Genomic DNA, 26,593 nt, shown 5'->3' with positions numbered 1-26,593 from the left:
ACCCCAGGTAGATTTCACTCCCTTTCTCTCTGTTCCTATAGGACCTCTGCATGTTGCCTTCTGTATACTGCTATCCTATTAATTATCACAATTGTGTCTTTCCCTCTTCAGACTGTGTTTATTAAGAGCAGGGGCTAAATCCCTAGCACAGTGTCTGGCCCATTGAAGATATTTAATAAAGATTAGATTATTGAGGGAAAGTAGAAGAAAGAATAAGGACTTTGAAGAAAGGCAAGAGTGGGTTCAAATCTCAACTGAACCATTTATTCTTATATCTTTGGGCAAGTCACTAAATGCTGAACTTACATTCTATCTAAGGTAGTTGTACAGATAAATGATCTAATTATAATAAAAACATCCAGTTGTGGGGTTGGTTCACAGAAGGCGCTCAGTAAATGTTAAAGATTTCTGAGCATGCCTGGGTTTGATATCCAGTTCTATCACTTAGTAGATGAATGACCTTGGGTATGTTAACTTATCCTCTGCTTCAATTGCCTATCTACAAGAACACCACATAATGCTATTGTGAGGATAATATAGGTAAAATGTTGACCGATATCTAACACACAGTATTATAAAAATGTTTCCTATTATTACATGAGCACTGCAGATCTGAAAAAACATGACTGGAAACCATGAATAATTTAGTCCCTTCATTCACTAAGTCATTTTAAATGTATTATTTTAATGTCTCAGATTTCTTAACTCAAGAGGATGGTAACTAAAGAGGGTAGAAAACTGGTACAGATGATATAAAGAGCTCAAAGTAATCAAAAAAATACATATTACTATCTGTTTCATTTCTTATATTGGTGTTTAACATTTTCGGTATTGATGTGAAATTTTTAGGAAACTAGTTTTTCTATTATTTGTGGCTACTGATGTTAACAATGATTTTCAGAACAGAATAACACTCTGGCTCATATTTTCAAATGTAGAATCACTAAACCTTTGAACTGGAAAGAACCTCTGAGATGAAAATCCAGTCCTATCATGCCTTACACAAGTAAACTGCGCTGGATTTGGAATGGGTTTTTAGGGTCTTAATGAACAGCTCTTCGGGGGACAGGAATGGTAAACAGAGAGAACACTTTGTTCAAAACTAGTAAAGCAGGGGTTCAGAACCTATTCTAGATATTCCAGGTATGTAAGGAACCAGTATTAGGAAATAATGCTGGAAAATAGTTTTTAATCATCCAACCTTTAAGGCGAGTAATTTCTGAAGTAGGTACAACTTACCTGACCTGTAACTTTGAAGCAAGGCAGATTCAGGTTTGAATCTTCGCTTGTTACATAAACAAAATCTTTGAGCCTCAGAGTAGCACAATAAGGTTATTATAGATTAAGTGAGTGAATGTATGTAGAACTTATGACTGGTGTGCCTGGCTGATTGAAAGGACAGCTGACTCAAACACAGGTTTTAACTGCAAGGGTCCCGTTATATACAGATTTTTTTTTTTTTAAATACAGCACAGTAAACGTATTTTCTTTTCCTTGTGATTTTTAAAAACATTTTCTTTTTGTTTTTTAATGTTTATATTTGAGAGAGAGAGAGAGAGAGAGAGAGGGAGTGCAAGCGGGCAGGCGGAGGAGGGGCAGAGAGAGGGAGACACGGAATCTGAAGCAGGCTCCAGGCTCTGAGCTGTCAGCACAGAACCCAACTCGGGGTCTAACCCACTAACCATGAGAGCATGACTTGAGCCGGATGCTCAACCAACTGGGCAACCCAGGCGCCCCAACATTTTCTTTTTTCTAGCTTACTTTATTGTAAGAATACAGCATGTAATACATATAACACAAAACATGCTAATCAACTGTTTATGTTATGTTCTGGTCAACAGGCTGTTAGTAATTAGGTTTTTGGGGAGTCAAAAGTTATACCTGGATTTCTGACTGTGCAGGGGATAGGCACTCCTATCCTCCATGTTGTTCAAGGGTCAACTATACTCAAATGTTTGTTCTTTTTTATGGCTCCTTCAACAATGAATAAAAATCTGTAAAAAAAAAAAAAACCAACACTATCTTTCATACATGTGATTGCTGAATGTCTGAGACTTGTTGAACATTAATTTTAAAAATAGAAAGCTGGAAAAACTGCTGAGATGATAAAGTGTCTTTATCCCTGCCCTTTCTCACCACCAAATGTCCTTCACAATTTGTTCTGTTTGTTCTGAGGTGTCACGTCAAGGCTATTAACAGGCTATCTGGAGATCACTGTAACTCAGACTTCCAATTCTATGGCAAAGATTTGAAGGTCAGGACAATTTTTGCTGAAATATCTATTTTTTAAAAAAACTGGAAGAGTCCATATCATTTTATTCCTATGATCCATTCTAGCTTGGTGAATTTCCAGTGAAAAGTTACTGCTCCCCCCCCCTCCCCGGCGTAGAAACTGCAGGTTTTAATAAAAGGTTCGTGGGCAATTAACTGAGATCACCATTATTATTATGACCCAGAACTCTTTTAACTGTTTAGATTATGCTGGTACTAAAAACGACATCTGCCAATATCTATTATCTATGCTTGAAACTAAAGTTAACCATTTCTTTTCAAAGATATGTGGTATCTGGCTCAAAATCAATCTCAAGAAAAGCCCAAATCAACACAGAAAAGAGCTCTTTGCAATATCCTCTCCTTCCGCTCACATCACAGATGGTGACCGAGGCTTAAGGTTTAACGTCCAGGCACTAAAGCCGCTCATCACTCAGGGATGGGGCTCCAGCTGGATGCTCTCCGACAGAGAATGATAGATGCTGCCAATCCTCAAGAGGTGCAGCTGGGGTGAACCCAGAGACCAGAGCCCAGCACCCATCACTTCGCACCCACACTTAGGAAACAAACCACTTCCCACCGCGGGGCGGGGACCCGGCGAAGACCCAGGCCTCCGATATCCAGCCTCCTGTTCTGTCCGCGCGTGACCTCAGAGGACCGAGGGAAGCTCGGGGCTGGGAGGCTCCTGCGTTTTCAGGGGAAGTTGGCAAGGGCAAGTTCGAGTCATGCGCGGGAATGTTACTCACAGGAATGCCCCGATGTCCTCCGTCCTCCGTCCTCCGCCCGCGCTCCCTCAGGGAAAGGATCTAAACCGGTAGCAGCCTGAGAGCTGCAGCCGAAGCGGCCGCCGCTGCCAGTAACCGCCCGGGCGTGGCAGAGACAGGCGAGCGACTTCACAACATCATCACTCGGCGACTTCGGTTTTGCAGCGACGCCCGGGTCCCTAACTGCCCCACACAATTGGGGAAGAGCGAAGGAGACCCATTCTCCCAGCAGCCTCCACGGCCCCAGCGCACGACCTGTCGGGAATTGTGGTTTCGTGTCCGCCCGCCCCTGCACCCTTCCAAGTTGTTGCGCTTCGGCCCCGCCCTCAAGCTACAAGACCCCGCCCCGTGGCTGCCCAGCCCTGGGGCGGGAGGCGGGGCCGCGACCCTGGGGCGAGTCCAGTCCGGGCGGACTGCCGGGGACTGGGGCAGAGTTCCAGGCCCGCAGCCCCAGTCCGGGTCGCGCCGCCTTGCTGCGCCCCGCCGCCCGCGCTGGGAGCGGGTCTTGTGCGCTCGCCGTGCCCCTCGGCCAGCTGGGCTCCCGGGGCCAGCAGGCCTCGCACCGCTGGCCGCCTGAGGAGAATCGCTGGTTGTGGTCGCCGCCAGGGTAATAAGGGGAGGCTGGGCCGGGGAGGGGAGGGTGTAAGGCCCGGTCGGGGACGTGAGGGAGCGCGGCTTGGTCCGCGCACGCCTTGGGAAGCCGGAGGCTAGAACTCGCCGCCCCGCTTCGAATCGAAGCCCGGGCAGCCGGCGGAGCCGTGGCTAGATCCGGCTTGCGCGAGCGGCCCCTGAGCCCCCGGCCGCCCGCTGGCGGAGGCACCTGCGTGCGGGGTAGGCGGTGCTTGCCGGATTTGGCCGCGCCAGGTGCGCAGTGCGCGAGCTGCGCGAAGTGCACTCTTCCAACCTCCGCCCCCGCCCCCTCCCCCGCCTCTCACCTTTGGCCGAGCTCAGGAGCCTGGAGGAGTTTCCAAACTGTAGACAGCCTTTGGCCCGGGTTTGTGCACCACTTTCTATGAGTTCTCTGTCAAGATCCCCCAAAGCAGGACTCGGAAGGAACCTCTTGGAAAATTAAATGCTCAAGCTTCGTTTGGGTCTCAGAATTTAAATCCAACGTTGTATTTTTCCCTTGTCGGTTTGTTGTGTCAAATACCTTTTTCCTCAAAACTTGGTCAGGATTTGTGACACCGCGTCTCCCCGGTACAGAGTCTGTCTGGCGCACAGTAGGCGCTCAGTAAATATTTTTTGAAAGCATGAGTCACGGTACTAAGTTTGGAAAATTTTACGGAGTTGTGCGTGCGTCGCTATAATTTTTAAGATTTTATGGGTTCTCAAGATCCCTCTGAAAATCACAGTAATTTTAAGGCTCAGAGTTAAATCTGGTGTTTTTTTTTTTTTTGCATCCCCTGTAACAATGGCCTCTGTTGGATGCCTAAATTAACTCAAAATCCAAGTTCTGTAAATAAATGTGACCTATGATTCTAACAAATTGTTAACCTTTGATATGAAAGCCTTCAAGTGATTTTATAATGGAGCAGGTTTAAATTACTTATAAAACGTTCCCCGATTAGCTTGTTAGATACAAATGCAAGGGACCACATTGATGTACTTGTAATACATTTGGAAATACAGGTCTCAAGTATTTCTTTAAGGATTTATATTCATATCTAGTGAAAGAGCATGCAAGGGAAAATTATGACAGCAAATCTATTCCCCACTCCCCTTTACTAGGTGCAGCTGCTGCCTTGACCTCAAAATGTCTTGTAAAATTATCTCTTAATCGTCTGCATATCTAAAGCAGAAGCCAGTGAGATTAAACCACCCCAAAGGGCAACTCCTTTAGTACTAACTGTTCTCTTAGATTGTGTCAGTTTCTTCTGTGTTTTTCTGAAATATAATGTAATGGATTTAAAATTTTTTTTATTATTTAGAACTTACATGAAGTGGAAAAAGCAAGAAACAAAATCCTGATAACCAGAAAATTCAGTTAATCACGACATCCTTAATCTTCCTGCTAGTGGGAATGTAAACTGCAAGTGGTCAGGACCTTGTCTGCCCTGATCACTAGTGAGTGTCCCCAGTGCCTGACCCATGGCAGCCATTCATTAAACACTTGTGGAATGAATACTTGTCTGTTTCAGAGTAACAGTGTAATGACTTTCTACATATGTATGGTTTCTTCATTTATTTGGATGTTTCCTTAGAGTTGATTACTAGAAGTGAGAATTTTATTGGATCAAAAGGTATGAGTATTATCATGGTTATTGAAACATTGCCAACTTGCTTTGCAAATAAGCCTTTTTGAACCACCACCAGTAATATTTGATTGTACTTTTTGGAGCATCCATTCAAGCTCTTATATTGGTAGTGTTTGGTGGTTAGGAGCCCTTTCAGTCATTTGATCTCCATCACCCTGGAAATTGGGCAGGGTAGATACTGCTTTCCCCCTTTTGTAATACAGCAAATGCCACTGCCTTAAATTGATGATAATGAATGGCAGGTGACAAAATAATCCTACCCTTTCAGGTTTTTCTTCCTCCTGTTCTCTGCTTTTGGTTTGTAGTGAATATCCTGAATAAATTCATATCTTTCCTTAGCAATTAAATTGGATACTGCTCCACTATATCTATTGTTTATAAAATCTTATTTTTCTTTTTAATTTTGCTCAGATAGTTGCAGATACCCTGAGTAAACTTGGGGACTTTATTAAAATGAAATAACGAACCATGATTTAGAAAAAAGAGGTGATATTAGTTAGGTGTAAAGAACACCTAGCACTAGGAAGTTTAGAACATTGCCACCCTTTCTATTCGGAAAAATCTGGAAAGTTTTGGTGGTTTCTTTAAAGCTCCTTGAATCCAAAGAAGTTACTATTTTAAACTTCTGAATCTGTTGTAGAGTCTTCATAAACTATTGAGATTAATACTCTACTAAAGAAAGTGGACAGGAATTATTTGTGTAATAATCTGCATATCATATTTGTCAAATTCCAGGAAAAATAGAATTGAAAACTAAGAATCATAAGGTAAAAAATATTCAACCTAAAGAAAATATTATTTTTACCTGAAAATTGAAATTTCTTTTTTAAAGACATGGCAACGAAAAAATGTTACTGATTCGTAGTGTATTACTAATCCACACACATCCTTTCCCAAATTTGCTTGTCATAGACCCCAAATGATTTAATAGGTAATTAATCCAATCAGGAAGCTTTGGAACTGTCAACATTTACTTTTAAGTGGAACCATTGGAAATTCTTGGGGTGTATTTGTAAGTGGCACCATTTATGTCAAATGTGGGTCCAACATTGACTTTCCATATTGCTTTCACATTTGCTTCGGGTTCTTAAACAAAAAAGTAGTACAGAAAATATAGGTGAGGAGAGATGCAGGTATATTGGTCAATGGAAATATTCAGAATTTCCCTTCAACTTCACTCTGCCTTTCTGTTGTGATGTCAGATCCCAAATACTGTAGTGTTCTGTAAACAGAAATGCTCTTTAAAGACACTTTTCAGGAATGTCTGTAGTCCTTGTGTCAAAGAATAGCTGCCTTTCATGTGGGATTATAACAACTAGTTCTTAAGGATCTTTCATGTACATCTAAATTATTTTGCTTTTGTTTTTATAATAGGATATCTCTTCATCTTGAAGATAAAGCAAAAATCTTTTTCTGAAATAGATGGATTTTTGTCACTTCCTGTGAACTAAAACGATTCAATGTCTCTTTTGGTAAGTTTGTATTAACGTACCTCTAATTTTGTGCTATCAGAGTAGTTAGATGCACAGCCATAACAGAAGGCATGTTCTAATGGGATATTGGATATTATTATGCCCTGAGATGTTATTTTGACCAGAATGGCTTCTGGTCTTAAGAAATGAGTTAAATTCCCATTGAGTTTTTGTTGCTAATACTTTGCTTATATATTCATTATTCTTTTCCTTTGTCTCATACCCATTTTTCTCATGTACTTTTTTACTGTACTTTGCTTATACTTTGCTAATACTTTGCTTATATACTTTGCTAATATATTATTTTCCTTTGTCTCATACCCACTTTTTTCATGTACTTTTTTACTGTACTTAGATATGCCTCTCCCATCCACTTAGCTATGCCTTATCCTTTAAATATTTCAAAAATCCCTTTTATAAATTTCCATTAGACCAAAGGCAAGCAAAATAGTAATTAAAATAAGCCTCTTAACAAGACAAAAAAACCCATTTGGATCAATGTATGTGATGTATATAGATTCCAACTTGTTTTTGTTTATAGTTGATCCATGGTATCTAGATTGAAAACCAAGAATCATAAGGTAAAAAATATTCAACCTACAGAAAATATTATTTGGATTATTTGGATTAGTTTTAGGTCTTTCATCACGTCTTATATAGAACATAATACAGTATTTGATTATATTAAAGCAGTGATCTTTTTAAAAAGTGATGGATGCATTTGTATGATTACTTGTAGTATATAAATACTTTCATATATTATATCTCTTTCACTCTTCAAAATTGTGAGTGATTGGCAGGGCAGGTGGTATAATCCTCATTTTGAGTCTGGCCCAAGATTGTATAGAATTAGAGCCAAGGCTCAAACTCATATCTGCTAATCCACTCCATCATTTGCCCAGTCTGAGAGGCAGAACTATGAGGAAATACAGAATGCATTTGTTGAATTTATTGTATGATTTTTTTGTTATATGGAAAATACGGAATGCATTTACTTTATTTTTAAAGTTAAGCTTTTCTACCTAACAGGGAACTTTATCTAGGAAGTACATGGGGTTAAATACCTAACCTCATTTTCTAACGCAGGGATTGGCAAAGTTTTTCTGTAAAGGGCCAGATAGTATTTGTATGCTATAAGGTCTCTGTTACAAATTACTTTTCTGTTATAGTGTGAAAGCAGTCATAGGCAATATGTAGATGAATAAAAATGAATGAGTCAGTGTTTCAGTAAAACCTTATTCACTAAAATAGGTGGTGGGTCAGATTGACTTGTAGACCATAGTTTGCAGACCCCTGCTCTAAAGGATTACGTAAGGTTAACAGTTTTATATTGATTTGTAAATTGGATGAGATGTGAAAGGGTATTTGATAGATGAAGATCCTGAGATTTAGAGGGCTGTGTCCCAGGGTTTCTAAATTTTGGAATAGGAATATCTTAGTTATTCCATTATTCCATAATTATGGGTTTTGTGAAAACTAATATAATTTAATAATGGGTGGTTTAAATTTGTTCAATTGGTTAATAATTTTACATTTATTCTTCCTGTAATGATGAAATATTTAGAATCCTTTGAATCAAAATATTCATGTTATTTTCCTAAATGAGATATTTGTGCGGCTGAGATAAAGTTGATGTTTTTACTTATGAAGGATTCCTCCCCATTCAAGTTTTACCCTCTGTTTGAGAGCTAAGAAACAGTGTTTTCAAAGGAGCAGCATAATTAAAATATTTTCCTTTAGTTTCTCTTTTAGGTATAACTGCTTTTCACTACTGTTATGGTAGTGGGTTAAAAATACATTAAATTTTACATTAAAAATATTTTGGGGCAGCTTCTGGATGCTTTTCAATCATTTTTCCTGCCTAAAAGACCTTAATATGTAGAGTTTTCATGAGCTATTATATTCACTAGCATTCATTTGAGTCAATGTGGATATAAAAAATGTTTTGAAGGATAAGCTATGAGTGGTTTATGATTTTTATAACCTGGGCAGCTAATGAACATGCTAATATTTTTTAGAAGAGGTCAGCAAAAACATTTTGCCTTATAATGTTGGCTGGTTTTAGCTATTTTCACATTTATAGTGATCATTTTCTTGTGCTGTGAAAATTCTATATAAAGAAAATTAAATGGAGGTCTACCATATTATTTTATAAAATGTTTTCTATATATAAACCAAAAAGACAGATCATGACTCTTATTTTGAAAATAAATTAGGGTCAATATAAGTTTTAAAAAAATATGCCCAATATGTCCTAAATTAGCTTCCATCAAAAAAAAAAGTGATGGAGGTTTTTTAGAGAGACTTTTTTATGTTTGAATATATTTTGATAACTGTGTTAGATGTGCTCCGAAGACTACCTCCAGGTCTGGTGATTTGCTAGAAGGAGTTGGAAAACCTGGTCATGTAGTCATACTTATAATTAAGATTTATCACAGCTAAAGGATACCAAGCAAAGTCAGCAAAGGAAAAAGGTACAAGGAGTAAAGTTCAAAGGAAACCAGTCTCAGGCTTCTAGGAATCCTCTCCCAATGGAGTCACGTAGGATGTGCTTAATTCTCCCAGAGTAATGTCAACATGTGTGAAGTGTTGCCTACCAAGGAAGCTCATTAGAGACTTATTCTCAGGCTTTATTATTGGGGGTTGGTCATGTAGGTACCTTCTGCTAGCAGGTTAACAAAATTCCAGACTTCCAGGAAAAAAAAGCAGATATTCAGCATAAACCATATTGTTTATATGGTTTAAGCACATGATCCGTTCTTATCAAGGAATGGCGGGAACCCTCCTTGTTCCCAGATACTAGCCAAGGATCAACTTTGCAAACAAGCCTTTTCTAAAGATAGCAGTTTTAGGTCTGCTATGTTAACTCTTTTCTTCACAATGGTGTTAATGATTATTGTGAACAATTCAGAGTAAATGTTATAAAATATATGTAAATACCAAATACATTATGTATATGGCCTAACTGGTAATAACTATCTTCAAAAACTTTTATTGTCCATTGTATTCACTCTAGACAATCCAATAGAAAATTTTTAAAGGAAATGTTTCTATAGTTAAAATTGACATTTTTAGCTCCTGTTCTCCAGGGGCAAATTTTACCTAAGACTGGAGATTTAGATCAAATTATTGTGATAAAATTGATAAGGTATACAAACTTCAGGAATTTGTCTTAAAATAATCAGTAAACTGAGAAAACTGAGAAAATGACTAGTTTGATTAGTGAGAAATTCTGGTGTATTTTAAAGGAAGTTTGATTATTTTTAAGTGACTACAAAAAAAAGTAACTACAAAGTGTTAGGTAGACATGGGAGAGCTTATCTTGAAGACTCATTTGGTATTAGTACTTTACTGTTCATGTACAAATAAATGTTAATGAGATGCTAGAAAATAATTTATTGTAAAGTCTCTTTCATATAATTTGTTTATATTTTTCTTTTGACATATATTTTCTTCCTAAATAAAATAAGGCCAGCTTTATGCCACTAACTGATGATAAATCATATAGAGGTGTTACATTTCTTTATTGGCAAGATGTGATAGTAGGACCATGGGTTAAAATGCAAGAAAAGGTAAATTGTGATAATGGAACTAGAACTAAGTCTCCTACTTTTTTTTTTTTTTTTTTTTTTTTTTTTAGAAGGAGAGAGAGCTTGCATGCATGCACAAGCTGGGGAGGAGCAGAGGGAGAGAGAGAATCTTAAGCAGGATTCATGTTCAGGATGGAGCCTGACACAAGGCTCCATCCCATGACCCTGGGATCATCACCTGAACCAAAATCCAGAGTCCAACGGACTCAACCGACTAAGCCATCCAGGCTCTAAGTCTTCTACTTTTAATTTGCTTTCAGTTGAAGTAAGATGTTTATCACCTTAAGAAACAAAATTGGTTTCAAATACATTAATTGTATAGTTTAATGTGGATAAACATGGCACTTAACATTTAAGAAAGAATCTGAAGATTAAAATAAAATTGATTATAATGAGTATAGCAGTATAACCTTTAGCTAAATGTTCAAAACTGCAAAGATGATGAAAGGGTTAAAAATGAATAGCAGCAGTAAAAATGAATTGATATTATGACCCCCAGAGGTAGCACCAAGTAAAATTATAACTTGTCTTCTGCATACCCAGCTGCTTTCCCATCTCTCCCATACTGAGGACCTCCATGGTATGGATCTTGACTTCAATTCCAGGTTCTTGCATGCTGCCCTTTGTCTCTGCTCCTCGCCCTAGTCATCAGACCTTTATATTCACATGTCACCCCTATTGATCTTATGACTTATTTTTCACTGATTTAATGCATTTCTAAATTTCCAGGATTGTTTCTGCACTTCACGAACACAAGTTGAATCACTCAGACCTGAAAAACAGTCTGAGTCCAGTATCCATCAACACTTGGTAAGAAAATAGTTAAGTACAATTAATATTCCTCCTTTGCTTTCTGTAATATCATATTGCAGAATGTAATTCCTATTTTCCACTTCTCTTTTTCTTCACGGTATCTTTTACTGTTTCTTCTTCCTCTACTTCTGTTATTCTCCAGAAGTCTGCAGTTGGCTTCTTCCCTAAATAGGCTCCCCCTAAGCAGTCTCACCTATTCATAGGCTTCAGTTGCTACCTCAGATTTTTCTTCAGGTCACCAAGGGACTCTGGCATCAAGCAGTACTGGTGATTCTCAAATTTTTACCTACAACCCCACACTGTTTCCTGGCCACTAGATGTGTCTATAGAATGCCTCCAATTAGACTTTTCATAGGCATTCTCTATGCAGTTTGAGTAAACCCTTAGAATATCAAACTTCTCTGATCCATTGGATTTCTTTCTTTGGCTAATGAAAACCTTTCTACTAAGTCGCCCTAACTGGAAACTGAGGTTATCCTGACACTTACCTCTTCCTCACATCTAGTTATACAGACAGTCTCTTCTGTCTGTCTCTGAAATGCCCTTGAGTCCATCTCCTCCTTCACCTCATCAGTGCTACTACCTGAATCTCATCGTCTCTTACCTGGACAGTTGCAGGTAGATGCATTGCCCCTAGTTTTCTAGATAAACCTCCTCTCATACTCAGATCAGTATTCAACACTGTGACCAGTAAGGGGCTTGCTTGTATGTGTCACTTTACAACTTTAAAACTTTCATTGGTTTCCTGAAACCTATGGGATAAAGCCTAAACTTTTTAGCATGGTTTAAGGACTCTTCATGGTGTGGAATATATCTAATTTTTGAGTTTCCTTTCTTGCTACTGAATCTTAGTGCATACTCTTTTTTTCCTGATTGAAATACTTTCCTTTTTTTTTCCTCCAAAATTCCTCCTCATTTGTGCAGGTGGGCGCAAGTATCACATCTTTGAAGCCTATCCTCTTGTACTTTTTATTCCATTATGCTTCTACAAACCTTAGACATTCCCAGAAAATGATATTTATTACATTGTCTCACAATGATTGATATATATGTCTAAGTATAACATGATTCCCATAAAACAGGCATCCTGTCTTTTTCATCTGTATCTCCCCAGGGCAATGCCTGATATATTAAATAATATTTTTAAAAACATGCTTGGGAATAAATATTTCTCTGGGGTCCTTTCCTCCTTAATCCTTACTTTATTCTGCAGTTCTTACTATAAAATGGAACGGGCCTTGCAAATGCCATGTTTCCTACAAAATCAAGCTATCCCAGTTATTCTTGTTTATATATGTATCTTGATCCTATTTCAGTTCTCTTCATTTTCCTCATTTCGCTTTTTAGTCACTAATATTCTAAAGTCTTTTAGTCTGCCTTTTTATAAAATAGGATATAGTATCCAATCCTAATTTTCATTTAAGTATTATCCTTCAGATTGAGTAGTGTTCAGAGTGCAGTGTCTGCTGTTATCCCCTTGCTGTTACCAAGAGAGAGGTCTTACACTCAGGATACTTCCACAGGTGCTGCTGCCCTTTTTCTTTTTTTCTTTTTTTTTTTTTTTTTGGCCTGGTACTAAAATACGTATTAACATAAAATTTATCATCTTAGCTATTTCTAAGCGTACAGTTCAGTGGTATCAAATACATTCATAGTGTTGCACAGCCATTGCCACCATCCATCTCTATAACTCTTTTAATCTTATAAAATTGAAACCGTGTATCCATTAAACAATAACTCCCAATTTCCCCTCTCCCCAGCTCCCGTCAACCACCATTCTGCTTTGTTTCTATGATTTTTGACTACACTGAGTACCTAATATAAGTGGAATCATACTGTATTTGCCTTTTTGTGACTGAATTATATTTCATTTAATGTCCTCAAGGTTCATTTGTGTTGCAACAAATTGTAGAATTTCCTTATTTTTTAAGGCTGAAAATGTTCCATTGTGTGTATATACTACATTTTGCTTATCCACTCATTTGTTGATGGACACTTGGGTTGCTTTCACTTTGTGGCTATTGTGAATAATGCTGCTATGAACATGGATATGCAGATACCTCTTTAAGACCCTAATTTCAGTTCTGTTTGGTATATACCCGGAAGTGGAACTACTGCATCATACATATGGTATTCCATTTTAATTTGGAATTTAATTTGGAAACCATACTGTTTTCATCGCTGGTTCTACCATTTTACATTCTCACCAACAATGCATAAGAGTTCCAATTTCTTTACATTCTAACCAACACCTCTTTATTTTCTGTTTCTTGATAGTAGCCAATGTAATGGGTGTGAGGTGGTATCTCGTAGTTTTGATTTACATTTCCCTAATGATTAGTGATGTTGAGCACCTTTTCATCTTATTGGCCACATGTGTGTCTTCTGTGAAGAAATCTCTATTCAAGTCCTCTGCCCTTTTTTAAATTGGGTTGTTTGCTTTTTTGTTGTTGAATTTTAGGAGTTCTATATATATTCTGGATATTAACACATTAAAAGATGTCTACAAATGTTTTCTCCCACACTATGGGTTGCCTTTTAACTTTGTTGATGTGTGTTTTTTGATGCACAGAATTTAAAAATTTACACAAAGTCCGCTTGGTCTGCTTTTCTTTTTTTACTTAAACCTTACATCTTTGCTCTCATATCCAAGGAATCATCTCCAAATCCAGTGTCATGAAGCTTTTGTCCTATGTCTTCTAAGAGTTTTATTGTTTTAGGTATTAAATTTAAGTCCTTGATTGATTTTGAATTACTTTTTGTGTATGGTGTTAGATAAGGGTCCAACTTCATTCTTCTGCATGTGGATATACACTTTTTCTAGCCGATTTGCTGAAAATACTATCCTTGCTTCATTGAATGGTGTTGGCAACCCTTGCCGAATGCCATTTGACCATAGATGTGAGGGATTATTTCTGGGCTCTCTATTTCTTCCATTGGTTTATAGTTCTGTCTTTATTTCAGTACCATGCTGTTTTGGTTACTATTGCTTTATAATAAGTTTCAAAATCAGGAAGAGTTGGTCCTCCGATTTTATTCTTCTTTTCAAGATTATTTGAATCATTCAGCGTCCCTGAAGTTTTAATAATATTAAGTCTTCCAATCAATGAACATGAAATGTGTTCCCATTTATTTATTTATTTATGTCTTCCTTAATTTCTTTTAGCAATGTTTTGTAGTTTTCATTGTACAACTTTCACTTCTTGGTTAAGTTAATTTTTAAGTATTTTATTGAAATTGATTTCATGATTTCCTTTGCAGATTAGTCATTAAGCAGGTCCTCTGAATTTTTAGGAAGTTACTAAAAAATTTAACATGAACAAGAACCTGCCATGATTTTTTTTTTAATTCCAGTGTACTTAAAATACAGTGTTAATTACTTTTAAGTGTAAAATATAGTGCTCCAGCAATTCTATACGTTACTCAGTGTTCATCATGATAAATGTGCTCTTAATCCCCTTTACCTGTTTCACCAGTCCCCTGACCCACCCCCCTCTGGTAAACATGTTTGTTCTCTATATTTGAGAGTTTGGTTTTTTGTCTCTTTTTTTTCTTTGTTCATTTCTTTTGTTTCTTAAATTCCACATTTCAGTGAAATAATATGGTATTTGTCTTTCTCTGACTGATTTATTTTACTTTGCAGTATACCCTTTAGATCCATCCATGTTGTTAGAAATGACAAGATTTCATTCTTTCTTATGGCTGAATAATATTCTGTGGTGTATATATAGCACATCTTCTTTATCCATTCATCTATTAGTGGACACTTGGGTGTCTTTCATATTTTGTCTATCGTAAATAATGTTGCAGTAAACATAAGGATGCATATACCTTTTTGAATTAGTGTTTTCATATTCTTTGGGTAAATACCCAGTAGTGGCATTACTGGGTCATATGGTAATTCTTTTTTTAATTTCTTGAGGAACCTCCATAGTGCTTTCCACAGTGGCTGTACCAGTTTGTATTCCTACCAAGAGTGCAAGGGGTTCCTTTTTCTCCACAACCTTGCTAACACTTGTTTCTTGTGTTTTTGATTTTAGCCATTCTGACAGGTATGAGGTGATATCTCTTTGTGGTTTTAAATTGCAGTTCCCTGATTAGTGCTGTTGAGCATCTTTACATGTGTTTGTTGACCATCTGTGTGTCTTTGGAGAAATGACTCTTCCTGTCCTCTGCCCATTTTTAAATAGGATTATTTGTGTTTTGAATGTTGAGTTATATAAATTCTTTATATATTTGGAGATGAACCCTTTAATGGATATATCTTTTGCAAATATATTTTCCCATTCAGTAGATTGCTTTTTAATTTTGCTGATTGTTACCTTTGCTATGCAGAAGCTTTTTATTTGGATACAATCTCAGTTTATTTTTGCTTTTGCTTCTCTTGCCTTGGGAGACATATCCAGAAAAATGTTCCTATGGGTTAATATCAGGTAAATACAGTGTTACATTAGTGTACTACCTGTGCACTCTTCTAGGATTTTTACAGTTTCAGGTCTCACATTTAGGTCCTTAATCCATTTTGAATTCATTTTTGTGTATGGTATAAGAAAGTGGTCCAGTTTCATTATTTTGCATGTAGCTGTCCAATTTTTCCAACACTGTTGAAGAGACTGTATTTATCCCATTGCATATTCTTGCCTCCTTTGTCATAGATTAACTGACTAATCATGAGTTTATTTCTGGGCTCTCTATTCTGTTCCACTGATCTATGTGTCTGTTATTCTACTAGTACCATACTGTTTTAATTACTGTAGCTGAGAGTGTGATACTTCCAGTTTTGTTTTTCCTTTTCAAGATTGCTTTAGCTATTTGAGGTCTTTTGTGTTTCCACACAAATTTTAGGGTTATTTGTTCTAGTTCTATGGAAAATGCTGTTAGAATTTTGGTAGTAATTGAATTAAATCTGTAGATTGCTTTTGGTAGTATGGACATTTTAACAGTATTGGTTTTCCCAGTCCATTAGTATGGAATATCTTTCCATTTTGTCATCTTTAATTTCTTACATCAGTTTTTTTATAGTTTTCAGAGTACACGTCTTTCACCTCTTTGGTTAAGTTTATTTCTAGATATTTTTTAATGTTCATTTATTTTGAGAGAGCACATACACGTGAGCAGTTGAGGGACAGAGAGAGAGGGAGAGAGAGAATCCCAAGCAGTCTCCATGCTGTCAGCACAGAGCTTGATTCAGGGCTCTGTCTCACAAACCGTGAGATCATGACCTGAGCCGAAACCAAGAGTCAGGTGCTTAACCAACTGAGCCACCCAAGCACCCCTATATATTTTATTATTTTTGGTGCAACTGTAAGTGGGATTGTTTTTTAAATTTCTGTTTCTGCTATATCATTTTAGTGTAGAGAAATGCAACAGATTTCTGTCTGTTGATTTTGTGTTCTGTAACCTTCCTGAATTCTTTCATCATTTCTAGTAGTTTTTTGGAGTCTTTAGGGTTTCTTGTATGTAGTATTATGTCATCTGCAAATAGTGAAAGTTTATCTTTTTCCTTACCGATTTGGATGCCTTTTATTTCTTTTTGTTGTCTGATTGTTGTGGCTAGGACTTCCAGTACTATGTTGAATAAAAGTAATGGAAATGGATATCCTTATCTTGCTCCTGATCTTACAGGAAAAGTTCCCAGTTTGTCACCATTGAGCATGATGTTAGCTGTGGGTTTTTAACATATGGCTTTTACTATGTTGGGATGTGTTTCTCTAAACCTACTTTGTTGAGGGTTTTTATCATGATTGTTGTATTTTGTCAAATGCTTTACTGCATCTATTGAAGTTATATGGTTTTTAATCTTGCTCTTTCTTATTGATGCCATGTATCACATTGATTTGCGAATATTGAACTCCCCTTGCATCCCAGGAATAAATCCCATTTGATTGTACTGAGTGATTTTTTTTAAGGTATTGGTGGATTCTGTTGCTGTTATTTTGTTGAGAATTTTTGCAACTATGTTCATTGGAGATAGTGGTCAATAGTTCTCTTTTTTTGTGGCGTCTTTATCTGGTTTTGGTATGAGGGTAATGCCGGCCTTATGGAATGAATTTGGAAGTTTTCCTTGCTCTTCTTTTTGTGGAACAGTTTGAGAGGATAGGTATCAACTCTTATTTAAATGTTTGCTAGAATTTGCCTGTGAAGCCGTCTGGCCCTGGACTTTGGTTGAGAGTTTTTTGATTACTGATTCAGTTGCTTTGCTGGTAATTGATCTGCTCAAATTTTCTGTTTCTTCCTGATTTCAATTTTGGTAATTTATTTGTTTCTAGGAATTTATCCATTTCTTCTAGGTTGTTCAATTTGTTGTCATATAGCTTTTCATAATATCCTCCTATAATTGTATTTCTTTGATGTTGGTTGTCATGTCTACTCTCTCATTTGTGATTTTATTATTTGGGACCTTTCTCTTTTCTTTTTGATAAATCTGACTAAAGGTTTATTTTTGTTGACTTTTCAAAGAACCAGCTCCTGGTTTCATTGTTTTATTGTTTTTGTTTCTATATCATTTATTTCTATACTAATCTTTCCTTCCTTCTGTTAAGTTTGGGTTGTTCTTTTTCTTCTTCTTCTTCTTCTTCTTCTTCTTCTTCTTCTTCTTCTTTTTCTTTTAGCTCCTTTAAGTGTAAGGTTACATTATTTGAGAATTTTTTTTGCTTCTTGAGGCAGACCTGTATTGCTATAAACTTCCCTCTCAGACCACTGTTGATGTATCCCCAAAATTTTTATGTTTGCATTTTCATTTGTCTCCATGTATATTTTTAAAAAAAATTTTTTTTTTCAACGTTTATTTATTTTTGGGACAGAGAGAGACAGAGCATGAACGGGGGAGGGGCAGAGAGAGAGGGAGACACAGAATCGGAAACAGGCTCCAGGCTCTGAGCCATCAGCCCAGAGCCCGACGCGGGGCTCGAACCCACGGACTGCGAGATCGTGACCTGGCTGAAGTCGGACGCTTAACCGACTGCGCCACCCAGGCGCCCCTGTCTCCATGTATATTTTTATTTCCTCCTTGATTTCTTTATTGAAAGAATTCAATAAAGAATTCATTTTTTAGTACCACTCATTGTTTAGTACCATGTTATTTAACCTCCATACATTTGTGTTCTTTCTTATACTTCTTGTTTCATATAGCTGTGGTTAGAAAAGGTGCATGATGTGTCTTTGATATTATTGAATTTGTTGACACTTATTTTGTGGCCTATTATGTGATGTCTTCTGGAGAATGTTCCATGTACACTTGAAAAGAATGCATATTCTGCTGTCTGAGGATGGATTGTTCTGAATATATCTGGTAAATCCCTCTGTCCAGCGTGTCATTCAAAGTCATTGTTTCCTTATTTATTTTCTGTTAGATGATCTGTCCACTGATGTTAATGGGGAGTTAAAGTCCTCTACTGTTACTGTATTATTATTGATTCGTTCCTTTATGTTTGTTAATAATTGTTTTATGTATTTGGGTGCTTCCATATGGGTGCATAAATATTTACAATTGTTATATTTTCTTGTTGGAGTATCCCTTATGTTATTATGTAGAATCCTTTGTCCCCTTAGAGTCTTTGTTCTAAAGTCTACTTTGTCTAATACATGTATTGGTACTCTGGCTTTCTTTTGATGGCCATTTGCATAATAAATGTTTCTCCAACCCCTCACTTTCACTCTGCATGTGACTCTAGGTCTAAAATTCTTCTCTTACAGGCAGCAAGATGGGTCTTGTTTTCTTATCCCTCCTGACACCCTATATTTTTTGATTGGAATGTTTAGTCCATTTACATTCAAAGTAATTATTGATAGATATAAATTTATTGCTATTTTGTTACTTGTTTTGTGGTTGTTTCTGGAGCTTTCCTCTGATCCTTACTTGTCTTTTTCATGTTTGCTGATTTTCTGTAGTGATACATTAGAAGTCTTTTCTTTATTCTTTGCTTATTTATTTGTGGGTTTTTTTTTTTAATGTTTATTTTTGGGGGCACCTTGGTGGCTCAGTCAGTTGGCCGTCTGACTTTGGCTCTGGTCATGATCTCATACTTCATGAGTTCAAGCCCCGTGTCTGGTTCTGCATTGACAGCTCAGAGCTTGGAGCCTGCTTCAGATTCTGTGTCTACCTCTCTCTGTCCCTCCCTCACTCACTCTCTGTCTCTCTCTCCTTCAAAACTAAATAAACATTAAAAAAAATAATATCTAAATAAATGTTTATTTTTGAGAGAGAGAAGTAGAGATAGGAGGAGAGAGAGAATCCCAAGCAGGCTCCATGTTGTCAGTGTGGAGCCCAACATGGGGCTCAAACCCATGAACCGTTGGACCATAATCTGAGCTGAAATCAAGTCAGATGCTCAAGCAACTGAGCCACCCAAATGCCCATATATGTGGTTTTTGATTTATGGTTACCATTAGGTTTGTTTATAACCTCTTCTTCATATAGCATGTATATTAAGTTGCTGGTCACTTAAGTGTGAACCCATTCTTTTCTCCTCTCCTCCCCTCATTTTAGGTATGTGTTATTTTATATTCTTTGTGTGTGTGTGTGTGTGTGTGTGTGTGTGTGTGTGTGTGTGTGAGTTCTTTGATTTTTTTCCAGAGATACTCATTTTTACTTCTTTTGTGTTTCTTACCTTTATACCATCACTTTTGGTCTCCCCTCAACTCCACTCAGAGTCCCCTTTAATACTTCTGGTAGGGCTGGTTTAGTAGTCACAAACCCCTTTATTTTTTTTTTTTTTGGAGGTTGTATTTTACTTTATTTTTTATTTATTTTTTTAATATAATTTATTGTCAAATTGGCTAACATACAGTATGTACAGTGTGCTCTTGGTTTTAGGGGGTAGATTCCCATGGTTCATCGCTTATATACAACACCCAGTGCTCATCCAAACAACTGCCTTCCTCAGTGCCCATCACCCATTTTCCCCTCTCCCTCACCTCTCCATCAACCCTCAATTTGTTCTATGTATTTAAGAGTGTCTTATGGTTTGCCTCCCCCCATTCTGTCTGTAACTATTTTTTCCCCTTCCTGTCCCCCATGGTCTTCTGTTAAGTTTCTCAAATTCCACACATGAGTGAAAATATATATCTATCTTTCTCTGACTGACTTATTTCACTTAGTATAATACCTTCCAGTTCCATGCACATTGCTGCAAATTGCATGATTTCATTCTTTTTCATTGCCAAATAGTATTATATATATAAACCATGTCTTCTACATCCGGATGGCCAACAGGCACATGAAAAGATGCTCAACATCGCTCCTTATCAGGGAAATACAAATCAAAACCACACTCAGATATCACCTCACGCCAGTCAGAGTGGCCAAAATGAACATCAGGAGACTATAGATGCTGGAGAGGATGTGGAGAAACGGGAACCCTCTTGCACTGTTGGTGGGAATGCAAACTGGTGCAGCCACTCTGGAAAACAGTGTGGAGGTTCCTCAAAAAATTAAAAATAGACCTACCCTATAACCCAGCAATAGCACTGCTAGGAATTTACCCATGGGATACAGGAGTACTGATGCATAGGGGCACTTGTACCCCAATGTTTATAGCAGCACTCTCAACAATAGCCAAATGATGGAAAGAGCCTAAATGTCCATCAACTGATGAATGGATAAAGAAATTGTGGTTTATATACACAATGGAGTACTACAGGGCAATGAGAAAGAACTAAATATGGCCCTTTGTAGCAATGTGGATGGAACTGGAGAGTGTGATGCTAAGTGAAATAAGCCATGCAGAGAAAGACAGATACCATATGATTTCACTCTTATGTGGATCCTGAAAAACTTAACAGAAACCCACGGGGGAGGGGAAGGAAAAAAAAAAAGAGGTTAGAGTGGGAGAGAGCCAAAGCATAAGAGACTGTTAAAAACTGAGAACAAACTGAGGGTTGATGGGGGGTGGGAGGGCGGGGAGGGTGGGTGATGGGTATTGAGGAGGGCACCTTTTGGGATGAGCACTGGGTGTTGTATGGAAACCAATTTGACAATAAATTTCATGTATTGAAAAAAAATAAAATGAAGGGGGCTCTGCAAAAAAAAAAAAAAGTCTTCTTTATCCATCAGTTGATGGACATTTAGGCTCTTTCCATAATTTGGCTCTTTTGAAAGTGCTCCTGTAAACACTGGGGTACATATGCCCTTGTGAATCAGTACTCCTGTATCCTTTGGACAGATCCCAGTAGTGTTCTTGCTGGGTTGTAGGGTAGTTGTATTTTTAATTTTTTGAGGAACCTCCACACTGTTTTCCAGAGCGGCTATACCAGTTTGCATTCCCACCAACAGTGCAAGAGGGTGGTTGCGAACCTCTTTAGTCTTTGTCTGGGAAACTCTATCTCTCCTTCTATTGTGAATTGTAGCTTTGCTGGATACAGTATTTTTGGCTGCACATTTTTCCCATTTAGCACTTTGAATATATCATGCCACTCCCTTCTGGCCTGAAAAGTTTCTGTTGAAAAATCTCCTGCTAGCCTTATGAGTGTTCCCTTGTAAGTTACTGACTTCCTTTGTCTTGCTGCTTTTAAGATTTTTTTCTTAATCACTGTATTTTGCAAAGTTAATTACAATGTGTTGGTGTTGGCCAACTTTTGTTGATTTTGATGGGAATTTTCTGCTTTCTGGATCTGGATGTCCATTTCCCTTCCCAGATTAGGAAAGTTTTCAGCTATTATTTTTTCAAATAAATTTCATCCCCATTTCTATATCTCCTTCTTCTGGGATTCTTATAATATAAATGTTAGTCCATTTGATGGAGTCACTGAGTTCCCTAAGTCTATTCTCATATTACATAATTCTTTCTTTTGTTTAGCTTCATTGTTTTCCATTACTTTGTCTTCTGTGTCGTTAATTTGTTTTTCTGCTTCTTCTAGCTTCGTGTTCATTATGCATCAAGCATGTTTCAAATCTTGATGATTATACTCTTCATCTCTGATGTCTCACTCTTGTATTCCACTCTTTCCTCAAGCCTAGTGAACATCCTTATGAAAGTTGCTTTAAATTTTCCATCAGTCATGTTACTTATATCAGTTTTGCTTAGGTTTCTGGCTGTGGCCTTACCTTGTTCTTTCATTTGGAAAAAATTCCACTGTCATTTTGTCTAAATCTCTGCCTGCTCATGTGTGTTAGAAAAGCAAGTTATGTCTCCTGCTCCTAAAGTAATGGCCATGAACAAGAGGTCATGTAGTGCCGAGGGCCTGCCACTTCAGGAAATGTCTCTAGTATGTGCTTCATGCGCTCTGCTGTTGTGTTCTGGCTGCTCTATTCTTCAAGACAGTCATCTGCAGAGGTTCTCCTTGCCTAGTATGGGCAGTGTTTGGTCTCTGGCCTGAATGTGGCAACTTTTAACTAGGTGTACTCTGGTCTGCTTGTGAAATGATACCTGTCACCACCTCCGCTGGAACTGAGGCCCTGCAAAACTCTCCTGTCTACCCTATGTCTTTTGATTGTAGTGTTAACCCATTTACATTCAAAGTAATTACTGGTAAGTATGTACTTTTTGCCATTTTGTTACTTGTTTTACTGTTGATTTCGTAGTTCTCTGTTCTTGTGCTTTTTTTCATGGTTTGATGGCTCTTTTTATATGGTTAGATTCCTTTATTTTTTGCTTATTTATTATAGGTTTTTGATTTGTGGTTACTGTTAGGTTTATATATAGCAGTCTATATTAAGTTGATGCTCGCTTAAATTTGAATCCTTCCTAAAAGCAGTAAATTTTCACTCTTCTCACCCCTACCTTTTATGTATTTGGTCTTATAATTTGCATCTTTTTTATTTTGTGAGTCCTTTGACTAATTTTTATAGAGATAGTTAATTTTACTGCATTTGTGCCTCCTTTTTTTTTTTTACTCCTGCTTATGGTCTTTCCTTTCCACTGAAAGAATACCCTTTAACATTTCTTATAATGCTGGTTTAGTGATGATAAATTCCTTTATCTTTTGTTTGCGAAACTCTTTATCTCTTCTATTCTGAAGAAATAGCCTTCCTGGATAGAGTATTCTTGGTTTCAGTTTTTGTTTTTGTTTTTTTCCTTTAGGACTTGGAATATATCATGCCACTTGCTTCTGGCTTGAAAAGTTTCTGCTGAAAAATCAGTTGATGGTCTTATGGAGTTTCTCTTTTATGTAACTGTTTTCTTGCTCCTTATAAAATTTTCTTATTATCACTGCCTTTTGCCATTTTAATTTTATGTCTTGGTGTGGACCTCCTTGGATTGATTTTGTTGGGGAGCTCTCTGTGCCTGCCTGGATTTCTGTTTCCTTCCCCAGATTTGGGACATTTTCATCTATTATTTCTTCAAATAAATTTTCTGCCCCCTTTTTCTTCTCTTTCTGGGATCCCTGTAATGCAAATGTTATTGGGCTTGATGGTATCACTGAGTTCCCTTAATCTATTCTCATCTTTTTGCTGTTCAGCTTGATTATTTTTTATTACTCTGTCTTATAGGTCACTGATCTGTTCTGCCTTCTCTAGTCTACTGTTTATTCTTTATAATGTATTTTTAATTTGAATTATTATGTTCTTCATCTCTGTTTGGTTCTTTTTTTATATTTTCTATCTCTTTGTTGAGGGTCTCACTGATATCCTCCTCTCTTTTCTCAAGTCGAGTGAGTATCTTTATGGCCATTACTTTAAATTATTTATCAGGCATATATAACTTATCTCCGCTTTGTTTAGCTCTTTTGCTGACCTGTCCTGCCTTTTCATTTGGAACATATTTCTCTGTCTTCTCATTTTTTCTAACTCTCTCTGTGTTAGGAAAGTTAGCTGTGTCTCCTGCTCTTGAAAGTAGTGGTCATCTGAAGAAGAGGTTCTATAGTGCTGTGCAGTGCAGTGTCCCCTCTTCACTAGAAACAGGTGCTTTAGGGATGTCTCCTATATGTGTTTTGTGCTCCCTCTTGTGGGTAAGCTGTGTTTGCTTTTAGTCCAGTGATCTGCAGTGGTTCTCTTTTCCTGTTGTTGGCAGGTTTTAGTCCTTGTATTTTGAATGGTGAGTTTGAGGATGCCTTGGACTTAAGGTGGGTCAGGGCTATGGTCATACCAGACTGCAGGGTGCTGTCCCAGTGTTGTCCCTTGAGAAGCTTTTGTGGGTGGGTGGGGCCTGCAGTCAGACCAGATGTTTGCCCCCACCCACTGCTAGGGTCAGAATCAGAGTGGTATGTGTGGTTCTCTTCCCCTCTCCCTACAGCAGGAGTCACTTTGGAGTGGTACTGCCTACTGTCTGGGCTGCTTGCACAATGCCATGCCTGTGACACTGCCTTGGATGGACTCCTGCTGAAGTCAGGTCTACAGGAGAACATGGGGGTGGGGCACGCTGTTAGTGAGCTCATAGGAGAGTGTTCTTGTGGGTGTCCCATGTCTCTAGTTTGGGGGTTGGGGAGAGAAATGGCACCTCCAGCTCTTTTGTTCTTGGGTAAGTCTCCTAAAATTCCTGCCCCTCTAGAACATCTTCAGAAATTAGAAAATAAATCTTTCTATATACCACAGGTGTTTTTCAAACTACTACTTTAGTGCCTTATCTCAGTGTGATTGTTATGCTCTGGCTCTCCCAGAGCTGAGTCTGCTGATTTTGAAATTATCAGGTGTCAAGCTCCACTGATTGACAAAACTCATGAAGTTAAGCCTCTCTGGTTTTCAAAGTCATATAATGTGGGGATTCATTTTCCCAGTGCTGGTCACCCATGCCTGGTGTGGGGTCTGCTTCTCTCCTTTTTTTTTATTAAAAATAATTTAACATTTATTTATTTTTGAGAGACACAGAGAGACCAGAGTGCAAGCAGGGGAGGAGCAGAGAGAGAGGGAGACAGAGAATTTGAAGCAGGCTCCAGGCTCTGAGCTGTCAGCCCAGAGCCCAATGCAGGACTGAAACCCATGAATTTCGAGATCATAACCTGAGCTGAAGTTGGATGCTTAACCAACTGAGCCACCCATGTGCCTCTCTCCTTTCTCCATGCTTGTGTCTTTCCCTCCTGCAGATAGTCTTGTGGGTCAGTTTGGTTCCAGACCATATGTCTGCACGTCCTACCATTTTTTTTTTTTTGATGTGGTCTCTTCTGTACAATTAGCTGTGGAAGGTCCGTTCTGCCAGTCTTTAGGTCATTTTCTGGGTTATTAACACTGATACGGGTTATTTAGCTGTATCTGTGGGATGAAGTGAGCTTAGGATCTTCCTACTTTTATCATCTTCCCTTGAACACTGACCATGCCATGATTTTTGCTTTCTAATTTTCTAGTCATCAAATCAAAAAGAGAAGTGAGCTTAGTTTAGGATGATTTACTCGTAGTAAACCTATACTGTCTTCTTATGATTACCATGTTGTTTTCTTAAGTATCTATAATTCATCTATGTAGTAATTTGATTTTAGACTTTACTGGGCAACTGCATCAAGGCTTATTACCCCTTTGTAGTTTTCACGCTTTTTTTGAAAATTGAGTCAATGTTTTACTATTTTCATTCTTCTCAGTTTTACTATATTTGCACACTTAGTATCCTAGATGTAATTATGTCTGGCCTGTAGCTTTGAACTTATTTAAAACAGTTTTAGACTTCAGCTACTTATTTATAACACATGTGCCCCTTCTATTTTAAAGAAGACTATTTCCTTAATCAATGAGATGGAAGCAAAGAAAAGGTTGATTAGCCTGATTTTAGTCCATTATCTGGTAACCTATTGCCATTTTTTTTCAAGCAGTGAACTGTAAGCTTCAGTTTATTCTGTGATCTAGCCTTCCTGACAGGCTTACAGGTTATTACTTTAAAATTAAAAAAATTGTTATATGTTTTTCTATCTCTTATTTGTGTTCTTTAAATCTGAGTTTATTTGAAGGTTACCTGTTACAATGAAATAAAATTGATTTATTTAGATTTTTTTTCTTCATTAGGATTAATTCTAATTTTAGTCTTTCACTCCTCTTGAACAGTATTCACCTTTATTCATCTTTAGCTGTGAGCTTATAATTATATTTTTTGTGCTCTTTTAGAAGTTTAGGGAACATGTAGAATCAAGGATGTAAAAAGTGGTCAGTACAATTCCTAACACACAGTAATATCATTTCTAATCCCACATTTCCTTATCTCTATCTTGGAGGCAGTAATAAAATTGTTGCCACCTACCGATGCCTGTAAATCCTTCCAAGTGTCTTTTGGAGTACTGTGTCTTGTGGGAGGTCCTCTTCACTATCATATGACACGAGTGGTATTGGCCTCTTCTCTCTTCTGTGTACATGTCATTTTCACTGCTACTGGGATCTGGTGCAAACCTAGAACTCTGACCCTAAAGCACCCCCATGAGACCTCATATTGGTATTCGGGAAGTCTGTACCCTATTCTTCCAACTCTTGGGGTTTATTTTTCTTTCTGATCTCCCTTCTGATTTATTCAATCTTGTGAAAAACTTCAGCAATTTTAATAGGCTGCAATGTGGAAATTTTTCCTTGAATTGTT

The 26,593-nt window shown here is 37.6% G+C and overlaps 2 protein-coding genes across 3 annotated transcripts in view; one reads left to right on the top strand and one right to left on the bottom strand.

The window, feature by feature from the left end:
- TRAK2 (trafficking kinesin protein 2) overlaps nucleotides 1-3,300 on the bottom strand; it is a 69,905-nt gene extending 66,605 nt beyond the window's left edge. The window contains exons 1-2 of one of the 2 annotated variants that reach the window (XM_047082684.1): nucleotides 3,018-3,300; nucleotides 1,882-1,994 (exon numbers count right to left, since the gene is read on the bottom strand). The gene's annotated coding sequence lies outside the window, so the exon portion shown is untranslated. The remainder of the gene's footprint in view (nucleotides 1-1,881; nucleotides 1,995-3,017) is intronic. The other variant, XM_047082682.1, reaches the window with a different exon arrangement.
- Nucleotides 3,301-3,434: 134 nt separating this feature from the next.
- STRADB (STE20 related adaptor beta) overlaps nucleotides 3,435-26,593 on the top strand; it is a 35,876-nt gene continuing 12,717 nt past the window's right edge. Inside the window, exons 1-3 of the mRNA XM_047082685.1 lie at nucleotides 3,435-3,642; nucleotides 6,665-6,762; nucleotides 11,082-11,162. Of these exons, the coding sequence (XP_046938641.1) occupies nucleotides 6,751-6,762; nucleotides 11,082-11,162 (93 nt within the window). The 5' untranslated portion in view covers nucleotides 3,435-3,642; nucleotides 6,665-6,750. The remainder of the gene's footprint in view (nucleotides 3,643-6,664; nucleotides 6,763-11,081; nucleotides 11,163-26,593) is intronic.

This window comes from Lynx rufus, unplaced genomic scaffold, assembly GCF_022079265.1.
Source record: "Lynx rufus isolate CCGP_SWC_20201006 ecotype Redwood Valley unplaced genomic scaffold, mLynRuf1.p SCAF_2, whole genome shotgun sequence".
NCBI lineage: Eukaryota > Metazoa > Chordata > Mammalia > Carnivora > Felidae > Lynx > Lynx rufus.
Note: the sequence above shows the minus strand (reverse complement) of the source record. Positions and strands in the feature narration are given on the sequence as shown.